The following is an 18,087-nucleotide window of genomic DNA, read 5'->3' as shown; positions in this document are numbered from 1 at the left end:
AACAGACACTCTAAGCACTTAAAGTATCTGGCATTACAAGTATTATTTTTCGCACAGTTTTCCCTTTAAGGAAATTATGGGCTAAGAATCACAGTATATGTTTTTCCATCCTTTTACTGTCAACTTTTCTGCTCAGGGTATCCTTAAGTTTTACGTGTATCTCTTGTAAATGGCATATAGTTAGATAATCTTTTACTTTTAAATGAAATGGGCTTCATTAACATTAAGATAAGTACTAAAATATTTGAGTTTATTTCTCCATGTAAGTATGTTGCTTTCTCTGTCCCACATACATTCTATGTTTTTTTTCTTTCTTACCTTCTTTAAGATTGTTCTTATTTATCTAATACCATAATTTCCCATTTTAACCATGGAAATTTTGTACTCTTTCTCTTCATTTAGTAGCTACCCCGACACACAAATGCACAAAAGTGTAACATTGATCAATACCTTTACCCTCCTTAGATTTTAACTCCAAACACCGTCCTCCCAATTTATACTGGAGCAGTTATTGCTGTTTGTTTTAATTATAATTTGATCAAATTCTGTAATTTAATAAACTCCATGAAACACTATTTTTATTATTTTTACTGTCTGTTTTTCTTTAGATTTATTCACATATTTAATATTTTTTTGACATCATTTTCCCTACGCCTTTAAAATTTTCTTTCACGAGGGTCTGTTGGGAACATGATTACCTTAGAAAGTACCTTTCCTAGGTATAGAATTTTAGATTGACAGTGATTCTCTTCTATCATTTTGAAGATATTACATTACTCCATGGAATCCTGATTTTCATTATCACTCTTGACAATTCTATGGCCTCACTGTCTTTCCTTTGAAAGTAATCTGCCTTTACTTCTGATTATTTTAAGATCTTCTTTTGCCTTTGGTGTCCTGAAGCTTCATTGTGAGGTGTGTAGGTTTCTTTAAATTTATCCTGAATTTAATTATTTCTATCTTTCATCAGTTCCAGGAAATTTTCAGCCATTATGGTTTTTCAAATATTTTCTCTACCCTATTCTTGCTCCCTTCTCATTCTGTAATTCTGATAAGATGCACGCTAGACTTTATTCCATCCTCCATGATGCTTTTCTTTCATGTTTTCAATTTCCTTGCCCTCTGTATTACATTCTGATTAATTTATTTATATCAATTTCCCAGTTTGTAATTCTCTTTTGAGCTACATCTAATCTGGAATTAAAGCCAATCAATTGAGGTTTTAATTTCAATTATTTTATATTTCTAGTTTTATTTGGTTCTTTCTCAAATCTGGACTTTTTTTTAGTTGCTTGATCTTTCTCCATATATTTAATCTCTTTCATTCCTTTAAACATTTGCTAATTTCAATACATAAAGTCTTTTGGGGTCTGATTCTATTATCTGCTATTGCTGCTGGCTCTTGGTTTTAGTGCCTTGTTTCATTTTGCTTTTCTGCTTTTGGAATGAGAGCTGATATTTATTAGAACTTTATGAGAATTCTATTAGACCTGAAAGTGGATTTGAAAGTGGATTCCTCTAAAGATGATTTGTGTTTGCTTCTGCCAAGCATCTTGGACCATTACAATCTAGAACCACTCTTGGCTTGAAGTGAACCACTCTTGGCTTGAAGTTTTTCAGCTCACTTAAGTAGTATGCCTTCAGGGTATAAATTCTTACAAATGCTGGCTTCTGTTTGTGAATTTTCACAGAAGATATTTTTCCCCTCTCCACTGGGTATCATCCTTGCAGATCCTAGGAGGGCACATACAAGGGATATCATTTTATTCCACTCTTGCACTGAGAGTCTAATTCTTTTCTGCTCTGACTTTAATAGGCTATGGGCTTTGTCTTCTATCTCTTGTGTCTTTGACTCAGGTTTACCAGGTTCAACAACTATCTTCAAGATGAAAGCTGGCTTCCATGCTCTGCTTACTTCTCTAGGTTCCTGCTTTCACTTAATTTTTGCTTTTAAGAGTTTCTTACTGGGGCTGGCCTGGTGGCATAGTGGTTAAATTCACGCACTCCGCTTCGGTGGCCTGGGGTTTGCAGGTTCAGATCCCAGGCAGGGACCTGCACACTGCTCATCAAGCCATGCTGTGGTGGTGTCCCACATAAAAAATAGAGGAAGACGGGCACAGATGTTACCTCAGGGACAATCTTCCTCACCAAAAAAAAAAAGAGTTTTTTACTAATTTGCTAATTTCTTACTAATTCAGCAGTGCATGTGCTTTGCCATACTGGACAGAAAGAGACTTTTTTTCTCAAAGCAAATAGGATAAGTCACTAGAGCAACAATTCAATAAACCTTTAGAAAAGTACTTGTTATTTACCACTGCTCTGAAGGCAAGAAGATTCCTGGAATAAAGTAAAAATGATAAGCAGATATTCTTCTATAAACATTAAGTGAAATCAAGCAGTGATAGAACCAAATGGCAAGTCACGTTATCTAGCAATAGGACAGAATATTTAAAATTGGGACTTCAGAGTCTGGTATTTTCCACACTGAATTGTATTTATTATGCAATTGTTCAATGCTTCACATGATATAATATGTATGATACTTTTAAGGAATTCCTTAGACCTCAGCAATTGAAAAATATTTCCTCCTCATTTATCAAAAATAAAGGATCCCGGGGCCGGCCCCGTGGCGCAAGCGGTTAAGTGCGCGCGCTCCACTGCGGCAGCCCGGGGTTCGCTGGTTCGGATCCCGGGCGCGCACAGATGCACTGCTTGGTAAGCCATGCTGTGGCGGCGTCCCATATAAAGTGGAGGAAGATAGGCACAGATGTTAGCCCAGGGCCGTCTTCCTCAGCAAAAAAAGAGGAGGATTGGCGGATGTTAGCTCAGGGCTGATCTCCTCACAAAAAAAAAATAAATAAATAAAGGATCCCATTGGTTAAGGCTGAGCCTAACAAACTAGTTCTTGGAAAAATAATAAATTCTGTCCAACACCCAGTTAGTACCTGATTCCAAATAATTGTTCCTAAAATCCATTCAAATAATTAAATTATACTAGGTTATAGTATTTTCAAGGTGTGTATGTTCCTAGATGATTCATATCCTATGAGTAAGCATACTTGATTAATTCATGGAATAAAAATAAAGTGAGGCTAAACATAGGCACCTGGCATTTTATTCAGCAGGACCCTGTCTCAACAGCTTGTGTGTTCTTTGTAAGGCAGGAGAAACCGTCAATCCAAAATAGTAAGAAGTAAACATATTGCCCTAGACAGGCTAATCTAGAAAAGACCAAGTGAATCCAACAAAATTAGTAACTATAACTAATAGATGATTATTATTATTACAGTCAACTCTTTTCCTCACTTTAAAGTGATTTTTCTGGTTAGTAGCCCAAATTTCTTATCTTACATAAGGCCACTGAGTGTCTTTGCTAAACTCATCCTAAAACAATACTCAGCTATGTTTGGCAGAATCAAGGATCCTTAAAAACGAATTGGCTTTACAAACTGTGATACAAATACAAAGCCCCACACTTGTGAATCATTTCAAAAGTTTAGCATTTCACATACGTTTTTCTTTAATTGATGTTTTGAGTCATTAAATGTACTGTTATTATTAATGATAATAATAAACCCGATTGTAAAATGAAAGAAGTATTACAGCCTTACTGATTTCACAGTAACTAGATGACTTACTTTCCGTGCTTATTTGAATTTATTCTCATAAGGGGATTTTAGATGGCATAGTTTAGAAAGAAAAGAGAGAATGAATTTAAGTAGCAAAATTTTTCACTTACAGAAACAGTACCATCACAAAAAGTGCTGTGATATGCCCTGTTTCTATGGTGAGGATTTTATAATATTTATTCTATATGATAAGAGTTATAAGTGGAGTTCTGTGTTGTTTGTTCAGCCTATTATGCAGATGGTGCTTGATTAAAATCTATTTTAAACTACAGCGATTACTGCAAGATAGTGTGCATTAAACAGCTCTCCCAGCTCCATTAAAGGCTTTGGGACCGCGGCAGTTTATTTTAAATATGCTTATAGACGTTTCTAACTTCTCCAGGGACATTTCAATATCAGTGATTCTCTTTCCTTGAGAGTCTTAACTCCTGTACTCTGTATTCTTAAGAAGTATTATGTAAGCAACACCATTAACACATGCTTTTTTAAAGTGAAAGACTGTTGTTTTCTAGTGATAAAGAAGTTAAATACATCACTATAATTAAGCAATAAGACATAACAGGAGGTGGATTACCAGAAGCCTGAGGACACCTCTAGGGGTTTTAGAAATAATTCTGTGTCTACGAGTAAGTTATATGAAGCCCATGCATCTGTGTATAGCTTATGTGAGAGTAATATTTATTTATGTATTTATGTATGTGTTTATTTATTCATTAGTGCTTTAATTGAATGTGTAATAAGTCTGCGAGTGATCAGCATTACACTTAGGGCCTCAACCCAGCCATGTTTTTAGTTGCTATGATTTTCATACAACTTTTATATGTGTTTCAAATTTTCTTTGCTTTGTAATTCGAAGCCTTTCCCTAGTGCTGTAGAATACAGGAGTGGAACTGTGTGATGATCCCCTGCATGTAAGATACCACACTGATGCTGGGAGGATGGAAAGATGAACAGCACCTGGTCCTTGCTTTCAATGTGCTTGTCGTCATGGGGAGTTTCTATTTTTGCATTGTATGGTTTCTTCTCTATTCTAAAGATTATGGTGTCGGAATTAAATTTAACTCTCCAGTCTTAGAGCCCTAGTAACATTAGAAATACTGTCCTCTGGAACAATGCCCAGTACCTAATGCTGTACTGTCCAATACAGTAGCCACTAGACATGTATGACTGTGTACATTTAAATTTAACTAATTAAAATTAAATAAATAAGAAACTCAGTTCCTCAGCTGCACTAGCCATATGTGCTCTATAGCCACATGTAGCTAGTGGCTACCCTTTTGGACAGCATAGAAAACATTTTCGTCTTTCCAGAAAATTCTATGAGAGGGTGCTGCTCTAGACTTTAAAAGGCAGGGCCTCTTAGAAAATTAGGACATAAAATTATAAGCTTTCCTGCATCTAAGTAAGAATTCAGGATCCAGACAATACTCAAAATTAAGGTCCAGGGATGTATTACAAATCCATTTAGCTAATTTTTCCACCACAATTATATTCATCACCATTATGTTCATTCCAAATAGTTGGTGGTTGAAAAATCCAGGTATCTTTCAAAATGCAATCCATTACTGGCAAGTAAGTGGATCCAAATTACAACAACATTTCTCTCTTCAGGGAGGCTTTGCAAATGAGTAGTGACCACGTGTTTTTCAAATATATGATGAAACTACTTCCAGAAATTAGGCCCTACAAATTCCCAGTTCATTGTACAGAATCTAAAATAGCCGCTCCTTTCTGTACCCTCCCTAAAACAAGGAAAATGTAAAATAAAAATAAGACCTCCACAGATCAGGAGGTAATGTCCACCACTCCTGTAGCACACAGCCTTACACTTCGTACAGCACTGCCCAAGTACCTGGATACATCAGACATCAAACCACAACAGGGAATTTTCATTCCATTATAGTGCATCCTAAAAGCCAAGATATTATGCATACCCGATAAGTCTTTATACAGGAACATTAAGCAATATAATACATGATTCCCTTCAAAGCATATGTTATTTAAAAAAATGGAAATCTTTCATACATAGTGTTTATTTTTGTTTTTTCTTCTTATAAAAGCCTTTGGTGCAAGTCAGGGCATTATCTTAAATCATAGTTCAATTCTATGAGGGCAATTCTATAAGTGGTCTGAATATTATGATCCAAGAGTATAGTTTTAGTGGCTTAGTTTAATTACCAGAAGAAAGACAGTGACTTGAGAAATGAATATTTTATATATATCCTTTAGATTGGTCCTCTCAGATGTCAGTTTTCTTGCATGGCAGATAATTCAAACTGAGGTTAACATGAGTATTTAAAAGGAAGGCGTATCAGTATGCTCTTGCTTTCAGGCATGGCAAATACAAAGCTGATGTAATGTTATGAGACTGGCTGGTAGTCTGACCATAATGGGGGACAACACCCCAGCTTCACAGCTTAGTGCCTCTCAGGTACTCAACCAGATACACAGTTGAAGCCCCAGAGTTATGCTCCATTAACGCCTAAATGATATCTCCTGAGCCTGGAAAATGGGAGGCAGAAGTCATGAAATGCTTACTTCTGCTAAACAAAACTCTGAGACTAAGCAAGACTGCGTCTGGCTAACCCTACAGGACAAGCCAGGAAAATAGGGAAAGGCAAACTGATTGGTTGCACGGAATTGTTTCGTTTCCTCTCTGAAAGGATTGCCATATATTGCCTCAAAAACGATAATTTATGGTTTTGATGCACTTGATAGAGCTTCTTACTGGCAGTAACAGGTTCTCCTGCTTCCTCAGGCCATCCCTAGAAACTAGGGCCCTGTTGTCAAATACGGGAGGATGGCTGTCCTTCTGTCTGTTAGGGCAGAGCATCACACATCCGGTGGATCTAAAACCTGCACCGTACTGTCCAAATACCAATTTAAAAATGAAAGAGCATGAACATCAGTGATTCAAAGACAATTTTGGACAATGGAGGAGGAAAATTATTTAAATAATTTGAGAAATCTTTTAATAAGTACATTTACATTGCATCATAGGAAATTTATCTCTATAATTGACATTTGATTATTTTCCAAAAAGATTGATAATAATCTACAGTCATGGAGATTTCTATGTGTCAGATCATTAATTTTTTAATTAAAATTTAAAATGAGTCCAGGTAATATTCTGTATCGATAAGCATTCATTTTCCTACACTTTGTTTCCTATGTCTAAATATTCCCAATCCTTGATGAAATATGACCTCCAATATCAGGATCACTCCATTTTTAATATTCTTCATTGTGGATTTTCTTGACTCCTTATTTTTGTCTTAATAAATATTTTATTATTATGAATATAAGAATGGTCATGTTTACAAAATTTGGAAATTATAAAAAATATAAAGAAGAAAATTATAAAGACTCAGCCTATAACCTGGAGAAATTACTGTTAATATGTCAAATACTTTTTAAAAATCTATCCTTGTTTTCTGTCTTACCACATACTTGCTTATTGTGCTAAAGTACTCAAGTAAATTAGTGAGGCTTGATTTCCTGTAACAGAAACCAGTGTGCTTTGATTCATTCATCGTTTGAATTGTATTATTATTTTATGTGATTGTTTTTCTTACTATTATAACAAATGGTAAGCACTTACTATGTGTCAAGAACCATGATAAGTGCTAGTGAGCAAAACCAGATGTGAACCTGCCCTCACGATGCTTACATTCGGGGACAGGAGAAGATCTAACACATAAATTATTCTGTAATTACAAGTTTGATATGTGCTATGAAGAGAAATATGCAGAACTACACACATGAAGAACAGGGACTTGCCTGAGTTTGAGGTATCTTTAAGACTTGCAAACAGAGACGTCAAATAGCGGTTGTTTCAATGAGTTCAAAATTCAGGGGAAACGAACTTGACACTCATCCACCCACAAATGGTAACGGAAACCCTGCATACTCAGGAGATTACCTAAGTACAAACTCACATGAGAAGACGGTTTCCAGTAAAAAACCATCAGAAACGCTACCATTTAATGGCCGGGGGGAGGAGGATGAGCCTAAAACTGATTTTGGAAACAGTGAGGACAGCAAGGTAGGAGTAAACCTGGAGACTGTGATGTCATGGAACCCTGGGAAGAGAGGGCGCTCACGGTGAGAAGTCAAGTCAGGAAAGACTGAAAGGTCCACTGCATTTAGCAATGGGGCCCTTGGTGACCTTATTGAGAGCTAAGAGATGGGAAGGCACCCTGACGTGAGTGGCAGGGCCTGCATACAGTGGGCACAGACAACCGCTGGAGGAGTTTGGTTGTGAAGAGAAGAAAGATATGGCTATATGTAGCCTTGGGGCAAGAGAAAGTTTGCTTGTTTGTTTGTTTTCTCTCTTAAGTATTTAAATGCCAGTTGAAGGAGTAGAGTTAAGGGTGTGACTGAGGCCGGTGTCTCCTAGTCCGAGGCATTCTGATTTAATCAGTGTAGAGTAAAGCCTGGGCATCGGAGTGTTATTTACAAGTTTCCCAGGTGATTCTAATGTACAGCCATATTAGAGAATCACTGTTCTAGGTCATATTTGCCTACATATCTAGTTTACAGCTATTACACCAGTTTGCCCAGTATCAACTCAGTCCCAGCATGCTAGTCCTCTGACAGGTTTACATGGGGACCAGCCATTTCACAGGGTGACATCTCAGATCCATCCTGGGAACTTATCTTCCAGTGTTAATCTATGTTAGCGTGTCAGCTCGGTTCAGAGCATCCTGTCCCCATGGGATTGTTTAATCTGCTTCAGTAAACAATTTCAAAATGATAATCCTTTAAATATCTTTCTCACTAAGGCAAAGCCAAGGAATTCACTTAGCTTCATTCCTGTCTCTCTTTTGGTTCTTGGGACATATCTTTTAAACCATGACCTTATGGCATCACAAATTAGTATTAAGGTCATTTCTTTCCATTCATTCAGTAAATCTTTTTTGTGTGTGTGTGAGGAAGATCAGCCCTGAGCTAACATCCATGCCAATCCTCCTCTTTTTCGCTGAGGAAGACCGGCCCTGAGCTAACATCTATTGCCAATCTTTCTCCTTTTCTTTCCCTTTTTCTCCCCAGTAGATAGTTGTATGTCATAGTTGCACATCCTTCTAGTTGCTGTATGTGGGACGCGGCCTCAGCATGGCCGGACAAGCGGGGCGTCGGTGCACGCCCGGGATCCGAACCTGGGCCGCCAGAAGCGGAGCTCGCGCACTTAACTGCTAAGCCACGGGGCCGGCCCCCAGTAAATTTTTTTAAAGTTCCTACCGTGTCATAATTAGCATCTGAATATCATTTTAAAGTTTTAAACATATATAAATATGTACCATCTCAGTAATCACAAAATGACACTGCAACTGGTTTGCAGTAGAGGAAATGGAGGCCCAGAGAAATTACGCAATTTGCCCAAGGTTGCACAGCTAAAAATAGTAAAGGAAGGCATGAGTCTAGATCCTCTGACGTCATATCCACTGGCCTCTCCGGATATCTTGCTTCCTCTCCAATGGTGCCAGTTATTTTACGCAAATTATCCTGCCTAGCAATTTATCTGAATCAGATATATATTACATTAAGTTTGCAGAGAGAAAAAAAAAAGCAACCACCCCCACAACAATAGAAAGTGAGTGTGCAGACCCTCCTGTGATAATGGCGGCTCTATCAGGAGATAATGCTTGTGGCCCTTTATGGTGGTGGGAGAGGCATGGGGAAAGAGGATTCCTTTGGAGACAGCACTACTTGGTATTCATGTAGATTCATATAATTTTAGAGCTAGAAAGAAATCCTAGGGAAAATCTCTCATTCTATAGAGGTGGATGAAGTGACTTCACATACAGTTAGTTAATATCAAAGGTAATATTCAGATGCAGATGTCTTAAATACATTCAGTGTGTTTTTTCCCACTTGCATCAGAACAACAATTAAAATTATCCAAATATTCATATTTAAGGACAATGGGAGAAAATAGAATCTATTTTTAAACTGAGTATACAGCTTTTCTAGAAATGTCTAGATTCTAGAATCTAGTTTCTAGAGATGCACTCCGCTGTGGTAGCCACTAGCCACATGTAGCTATTTAAATTTAAAGCAATTAAAATTAAATAAAATTTAAAATTTCGTTTCTTATTCGTGCTAGCTGCATTTCAAGTGCTCATTATTAGTTACATGTGGCTAGTGGATACCATAATGAAAAGGGCAGATTATAGAACTTGACCCTCACTAGAGAAAGTTCTGTTGGACAGAGCTGATCTCAACAAAACCAAGTGTCCCTTAGGAATGTCAGTGTGTGTGACGTGTATGGGTGAGTATATCCGTATGTCTCAAAAGAGAACAACAATATAATTTGTCCCCAAATTTTCTTAGTTCCTGTATGATTCTAAGTTGATTTTTATTTCAGATCAATGGTGGAGAGAAGCGACCTGCCTCTGACATGGGGAAAAAACCAAAAACCCCCAAAAAGAAGAAGAAGAAGGATCCTAATGAGCCCCAGAAGCCTGTGTCTGCCTACGCGTTGTTCTTTCGTGATACTCAGGCCGCCATCAAGGGCCAGAATCCAAATGCTACCTTTGGTGAAGTCTCTAAAATTGTGGCTTCAATGTGGGATGGTTTAGGAGAAGAGCAAAAACAGGTAAGAAAGGGTGCAAAATGGAGTGGGAATCAACATGACTGGAGAAAGTGTGTGCACTCTAAAGAAATGGCTTCTCAGGACTTTGGGTGATTCTTCAGATACCAGAACTAAGGCTTCGAATGTGCGCCATCAGACCCAGACTTCAGGAGACTTTCACATAATTGTATACTTCTTTATTGCTTCTCCACGAATAGCATGTTAGTTCCTTTGTTTCAAAGTTTATATAGTGTAGTTACTTTTGGAAGGACTTTTACATATCCCAGCCAGAATTACATCATTCCTTAACGTTGCCAATGTGATCATAAAGACTAAAAAAATACTAAAAATATTTTGAAAACTGCCCACACCTCTCTTCACCATTAACTATTTACCCTTTGTCATCAAAACCCTCTTTGCTAAACGAACCTCAAATTTAAGGGTTTCCACTCTTAGTTTTTCCCTACAGACCACCAGGGTATGTTATTCAATCCCACATATACCATATTTCTAGGCTGTGCTAAATGGGACCAGATGCCTGGTTATTTTTTCTCTTGCGGATTGTCATGGCGTGACTGAGGACCATGCTTAGGGAGGGCCACGTGAGACCCTGCATCTCGGCATGCAGCCCAGAATGCTGGGCTACTACAGCATAAGTAGCCCAAAAGGTCTTAAGGAGGATGGGAATCATGGAGAGAGAGCAAGAGTTCAGTACGTAGATGAAGTCCACCTCAACAAAGAAACAATACTGATCCCATATTTCTGAACCTGGGACATGACTGCCATTGTCACTACCTATAATTTCATTGTCACAAAGAAAAAATTAGACAAGCATTATCATTAAATTACAGTCATTGAAACAATTACATAGATGCAGCTTTAGCTGTTGCAGAATCCTGAATTGTGTTCATGATGTATTAGTCTCATATTTGATTCTTGACAGAGACTTTTACCTCTCCTCATCAGGTCCAGGGAAGTATGTAAGAAACAGAAAATCTCCAACCTATATACATTTAGAGGTAGCTATATACATATGTGAATATATATAAACATCTATAATGTGTATAATGTTTTATACTTTTAAGAATACTTGCACATGATTTATCTTATTAGTTCTGCTCAATACACATAGATATTTTTTATCCAAATTTTGTGGATTGTGAAATGCGGCCAGATAGTTAAATTTATTCATTCAACAAATATTTGTTGAGCATTTACTGTGTGCCCCAGGCACTGTTCTAGACACTGGGGAGATAGCAGAGAACAAGACAGAGTGGCCCATTCTATTGAATGATTTGTCTAAGGTTCCATGGCTGGTGCATAGAGAAACTGTGACTAGAACTTATCACTCAACTTACAGTTCTTCTCTAACAAACTCTATGAAATCAATTATAGTTGTAATGGTAAAACCAGTTGCTAATGAAACATAGAACCTGCCCCACCACCGCCAGTTCTCTCCAACCGCTTTTTTCTGTAAGCCAAAGCTGTCTTACAATCTGAATCTCTACACATTTTCTATGTCCTTTTCAAGATTGCCAGCCCCAGGGAATGGCTTCATAAGAAAGCACAGGCCTACCATGTGGAGCACTGCTTTGTAAGAGTTGCCCTCAAGGACGGAAAACGCTCCACCGAAACATGCTCTGTGCACTCAATTAACTGTTAAGAGGGTAGTTGATATTGTATTTTGTGATTCTATTGAAAACCTAGTATAGTTGCTTTGGGATTTTAGAGCTGGTTTCTATCCTAACAGATCAGTTTGCTCTCACACTCCCAAAGCTGAGGTGTGGTTCCTGGTTGATGTTGGACATTCACGGTGGAATTGTACAGTGATTCATTCCTCCACTCAGTAGAGCATCGCTGATTGAGAAATTAAAGGCACATTGACCAGAAATCCCAACCCCATCCCTGTTCTCTGTATTTTGTAACCATAATGCCTCCCTGCTCCACCCATGATGCCACACATCAGGACATACCTTGCCCTTTGCTTTGAAAACCCCTCAGTGTATTCTTGCATAGGCATCAGGCTTCAATACTCTAAACTCTTCTGGTTTGTGAGATAAAATTTTCTTGAGGAGGCATCCAGAAAGTCACTGCCCTCCCTAGAGACGGCGTGCAGCAACTCTTGTTCATCAGAGGACATACCTGATCCCCTTGAAGACTCAGCCCCTCTCCCCTACCCAACACTCAGCACCTGAACTGGGAGTGCTGTTCCCAGGCTCATCTGTGCTCTTTTAGCTTCTTCTTTGTCAAAAGTTTTATTTCAAGAAACAGTCGCCTGTGTGACCACCCATCTGACTCCACTTATCTATCTCCCTGGCCCCAGATACCTTTTCCTAATTATTCCCACATTCACTAGAGGAACTCATGTGGTTTTAAGACTAGTGGTTTTAAAAGGGGGAGGTCTACAAAGGCCTTCCCTCTCCCACAATTTGACCTTTACATTATCAATATTAAAAGTCAGTGCTTGTACCCATGTTTCTGGTGGAAGAGAATAATGTTCTTATGATGAAAATCGAGTAGTTCCTCAGGCAGCAAATATCCAGCTGCAGGTTTTTCCCACTAATTCTATTCTAATAAGGCCTTTTATTTTTATTATAGCAAGAGGGGAACATTAAGATAATATTCCACATTCTTTTTGTCTGACCATGTAAGGTATTTACAGGCCCGAAGAATATGAGATTCACTGTTCTCAACTGTCGTGTTAAAAAGGGAAATTACTCCCATCCTTCCCCTCCACCTTTCAAAATTGGAGCTGAGCCTTTCTAAAGGAGATATGATCACAATTATGATGTAATACTTAAAGCTTTTTAATTGTGTACATGTGATAACAAAATGTTTTCCTCTTTCTCTTTTGCATTTTATTTCTGATTTAATAACTTGGAATGAGTCTACCTTTGGGTTCTCTCTTAATAGAAATAGTTGGGGGTTTTTCAAGAATTTGTTTTATAAGTAAAGGATGAAATTATATCATAGCTGACCCTATATAACTCATTGGGTATTATAAAGCAATTTCATAATCAAAATTCAGTCATTAAAAGAAGTTATGCCAGTGGGGCTGGCCAGTGGCATAGTGGTTAAGTTCACACACTCCGCTTCAGCAGCCAGGGGATTGTAGGTTCGGATCCCGGGCATAGACCTACACACCGCTCATCAAGCCACGCTTTGGCATCCCATATACAAAACAGAGGAAGATTGGCACAGATGTTAGCTCACAGCCAATCTGCCTCACCAAAAAAAAAAAAAAAAAATTATGCCAAGATTGTTTAGGAAAATATCTTAATAAAAACCATCTTTTTCTATTATAAAAAAAAGTTAATATTTTGGCAGTTGAGCACCATTACTGAAACGAGGGATTGGGAGCAGTTTTGGTCACTCTGAAATGGTTTGTCCCCATGCCTTATGCTTCTTTTACCTCACAGAGGTTCAACATAGTCAACCCTTTCCTCTTAAAAGGTGATCTTGCTTAATAAACATAGTGAGACTGCAGAGCATGCTAAAAGGTATGGTTTATGACACACATCGAATGAAGCCCGATTCCAGGGACAAGCAGAATGAGGGTCAAATGAATGAAATCAGACACTGTGCTTACAAAAGGGAGCATATTGCATCAGATGCGCAACTGCTCTGCTGCTACGTGGCAGCCTTTCTTTTAAGAGTTTGCAAGAATTGCCAGCAAAGCGAACACGCCTGCCTAGAATGCACATTTGGGCATCAAGAGAATTTCAGCTAAATATCCAAAAGTGTTATTATGGTGTATTACCACCTGTTCTTTCCCTTTATGTTGACTCATTGTGCCAACATAATATAATATCTGTTTCAAACTTCAATTAATTGTATTTTACTCTCATTTAATATTCAAATTGGGGAGCACACACACTGCTATGTATTTTTAAAGGAATGTTGCTGGAGCAGATTAGAGGCAGATCATTAAACTTCAAAATTTAGGACAAATGTGCACGTTACAGAACAGCCCCACGTGATGCTGTTGGCATTGTGTAGGCAGCTGGTTCGAGTAGAAGGCTAGGATTTCATGCACCACAATTGTTCAAAAATCCTGTTGTCATAATAGCCCACAATTATGAACAGCTACAAATATAAACACAAACTGGGAAAAATGGACAAAATTATTGATGACTTATTAGGGGCTCAGAAAATTACAATATTTAAGGAAAAACAGCTATTAGAGAGATTACAATTGACTGTTTTCTTGACAGCCAGAGGGAACACGACTAATAGCGCTGCTGTGTGTTTATATCACATGCTTCCTCATTGTGGAGTATAGGCGGGAGTAAGAAGCCACTTCGAAGGGCAGAGCTTTATTTTCAGAATCCATGGTGAGTGAGAAACTCTGTGTACTTTGGTTTCTGTGAAGAATCTCTCAAAGAAGAAAAATCAAAAGGAAGCTGAAGGAAGCGATAAAAATCCTCCAGGAACACAAAACCTCCCCTATGAATCATTCCTACCAAAGCCACTGAACAAACTTCACGTATCAGAGATCTCTCCTTTTTAATACTTTGGAAGATGGTGCTGAATCTGGAATGGGAGCAGAATGGTGTTTGGGATTCCAACCGGAGGTTTTAAATGCTAATGAATCGTAAGACAATGGAGAGCCCACTTCAGAAGCATACATACTAAGTTGTTTAAAAGGCACCAGATGGAGAAAGGGAAATAAAACATAAGTATTGCTGTGATGTTGGTCTTGGCTACTTATCTTTCACTGACTGGAACCTACAGAGAAAGAAAAATCATAACATAATATCACGCCTTTTATATTAGGCTCTTTGGAGTTTCAGCAACCCTCAGCATCTTTTTTATGATGTTCCAGCTACATTACCTGTCTATCCCCATTATTTCTGAATTCTCTGATTCAGGTCATTGAAGTAGAGGATCTGGGTCCACAGTGCCAACAGAGAACAAATCAAGCCCTACTAAATTCAAGCGTCTGTCCAGCTTTGAAGCAGAAAGGATTGGTCCAAAGAGCTATAAAGGGTTCTTGGGTCCTTTTTAGCCACGGAAAGTCAGCTCTTCAGTGGAAAAGGAAAGTCACCTTAAATCAGAACCAGATGTAAATTACCAAATGAACCTTAAGTTCCTAATTGGAGACACAGTCGGGCTGTAATACATTTAGCAAATTACAAACAAAATGTTCTTGTTTACATTACATTAAATGGCTTTAAAGCTTCAGCCAAAGAGCTAAATAAACATGCTGTTATGCTAAAAATGGACTGGAAGGCCTGTTCAGAGTTTGGTGTATTCGGGAGAAACCACAGCCCACAGTGCCCAGAGAGTGTATTTTTGTAAATGCTAGTCCTGGCGTGGAAGAGGAGGGTGGATTTACCTCGAGATCCAGAGCCTAATGAGCAGATATCACTTGCAGGGAAACTGTTTGAATATTGTAACATATGCCTTCTTTCAGGATGCATAATTCATGTCCAAGGATATTAGCCATAGCAGTTCAGCTCAATAGCAACACCTCATTATTTTATCCCTCAGTATTTATTCCTATGTTTGACGCCTCATGAAATTACTGTTAATGTGTTTATATAAGGGCAGATCTGACACAAGTGGGAAGAATGTAATTTCCTACTCATTCTTTCCTGCTGCTGTGTCCTCTTCCCCTGGTAGAAGTGGCAAGTGTAAATAGTTAATTTGCTTCAATTATGAGCCTGTCCTGCTAAATTAGAAGCAGCAGGGATATGAAGAGCCAGAATCATACTTATGAGGCAGCTGACAAATCCTCTGAGCCCACGGAATCAAATCATTTACTCCTCATTGGTGCTCAAACACCCACTACATAAATGCTTCTGGGTTTTTTTCCCCCTTATCTTATGATAAAATTTGGATTTTATGTCAACAGTACTTAAGGTTAACTAAAATCCTGTTGCACTATAACATGCACACGTATTTATCTTGGCCATTTCCTTATAAACATTATGCATTTCCCCAATTTTTCTTAAACTAGGAGTAAAAGATATGTGAGATAACTGTTCTATAAACTGTAGAATGTAAGAAAAGTTTATATTCATAAAAATGTGAAACTGAGCAATTAAAATTATTACATGAAATGGTGAGCATATTTTACTTCTAAAATGCAGGTATGTATATACAAATATAGTTATTGGTACGTAAGTGGGATTATTGCGTGCCTTCTTGGCATAAAATATATAGTACACATATAGAAATAGCCTATGCTCATATATGGTAGGAGCAGACATTTCACTTGGAAGTTTCCATGGCATTGGTAGGGAGAGGATTTGAACAAAATACTCATCAAATCGTTGCGTTTTATATATTATTGGTAAAAATGTTTGGGGTGGGTGGGTTGTGTATCTGTATATCAAATCCTCTATTCCCATTGGTGTCAATTTAGAAGATGCAAATCACTATTTTATCGTGAGCACTCGTGTTTAGTCTGACTCACAGAAGGAGAAACCTGACACTAGGGATTGTACACTGCATCACAAATATTTCCTGAGCACCTACTGTGTACCAAGCACTGCCCTGAATGCTGGGGCTTCAGCTGTAGACAAGAGAGAGCAGGCCCCTGAAGTTGGGCGCCTGAGAGAGGCACGAGGGGAGTTCTCGTGAACCTAGGAGGAGCCATTGAGTAAACAAAGGTGGATCTGTGATGCCAGATCAATTTGATTCACACCACGCACAGTTCTGTCATACTTGCTGTAAGATACTGGCTGAAATAACTACACAGTCTAGTCTGTGTTTTTTCATCTGTAAAATGAGGATAACAATACCATTGCAACATGCTTGTTGAAAGAATTAAAGACTATATGTATATATGTATATATATGTGCCTGACACAAAACATGCACTCAATAGAATCATATTTTTAATGCCTTTTTCCATGCTTCAGTGCCACACACCACAGCGGGCACATATTAGACACTCAGTATATTGTTAAGTGTAATTGAATGACGTCACACTTGCCCCAGTCATCCTTATTTAATAAATCAACAGATATATTTTGTAGCCATTTTCCCAGAGAAGGAGCTTGCTTCTGATATCTACCATTCCAGAAACAGGTCACACCATTATTGTGTAGACCATTTAGATGGATCAGATGGTTCCCGAACAGAATCAGTAGCAAGATTCTTGTCACATTGTATACTATTTTCAATCCTCTAAATACTACTTTATAAGGTTCTTTGAGTTCTGGAATTCTTAAGAAAACACTGAGCAAGTTACACAAGATGGAAATTGAACCACATTTTAGAACCAAGTTCTATATAAAATACAGATGCACTTGCTTTAACTGTCCTAAATAATAACAGCATTGAAAGAAGTTGCAAACATTAATTTCTAAAGTATATGGCAGGGAATTGTGATTAAATTATTATTTGTTATACAGAACTGTAATTCTGAGCATTTTCTATAAATATGAACTTGTAGTGGGGAAAAAAGAAAAACTGCATTTGAAGTTAACCAAAAAGAAAAATGCCTTTTAGGTTTTTTTTAATAGTGTTTGAATAAAATCCAGAATTGGAAAAATTGTACATTTTTTCTTATTATTACTGTAAAGACTTGGTTGAAATAAGCTATGACTAGAGATTAACTTAGGGCCAGAGCAGAAAAGAAGGAAGGAAGAAGGAATTAAATGGTATTTATAAGATTTTGCTTTTTTTGTATGATTTGGATGGATTGTTTGTTTGGGGAAGGAGCAAGAAAGTAAAAGAGTAAAGTGACAAATTGTACTAGAAGTTTTTTGTATTTGGGTGTATCGTATTCATTGATATTGAACTGCTGACTCTAATTAGAGATTAGCCTATAACAACATGTATATGTGCTGGTATTGAGAGCATTTCAAATATGATTCAGTGAATCACTAGATTACATGAACAGGATTTGGATTCTATAGAACTGCTATTTGAT

The 18,087-nt window shown here is 37.8% G+C and overlaps 1 protein-coding gene across 2 annotated transcripts in view; it reads left to right on the top strand.

Moving 5' to 3' along the window:
- TOX (thymocyte selection associated high mobility group box) overlaps positions 1–18,087 on the top strand; it is a 294,622-nt gene that overhangs the window by 252,448 nt on the left and 24,087 nt on the right. For both annotated transcript variants that reach the window (XM_058528751.1, XM_058528752.1), the window contains exon 5: positions 9,997–10,227. In XM_058528751.1, the coding sequence (XP_058384734.1) occupies positions 9,997–10,227 (231 nt within the window). The remainder of the gene's footprint in view (positions 1–9,996; positions 10,228–18,087) is intronic.

Source organism: Diceros bicornis, chromosome 33 (assembly GCF_020826845.1).
Source record: "Diceros bicornis minor isolate mBicDic1 chromosome 33, mDicBic1.mat.cur, whole genome shotgun sequence".
In the NCBI taxonomy this organism is placed as follows: Eukaryota; Metazoa; Chordata; class Mammalia; order Perissodactyla; family Rhinocerotidae; genus Diceros; species Diceros bicornis.
The sequence above is the reverse complement of the archived record's forward strand: the minus strand, read 5'-3'. Positions and strand labels throughout refer to the sequence as shown.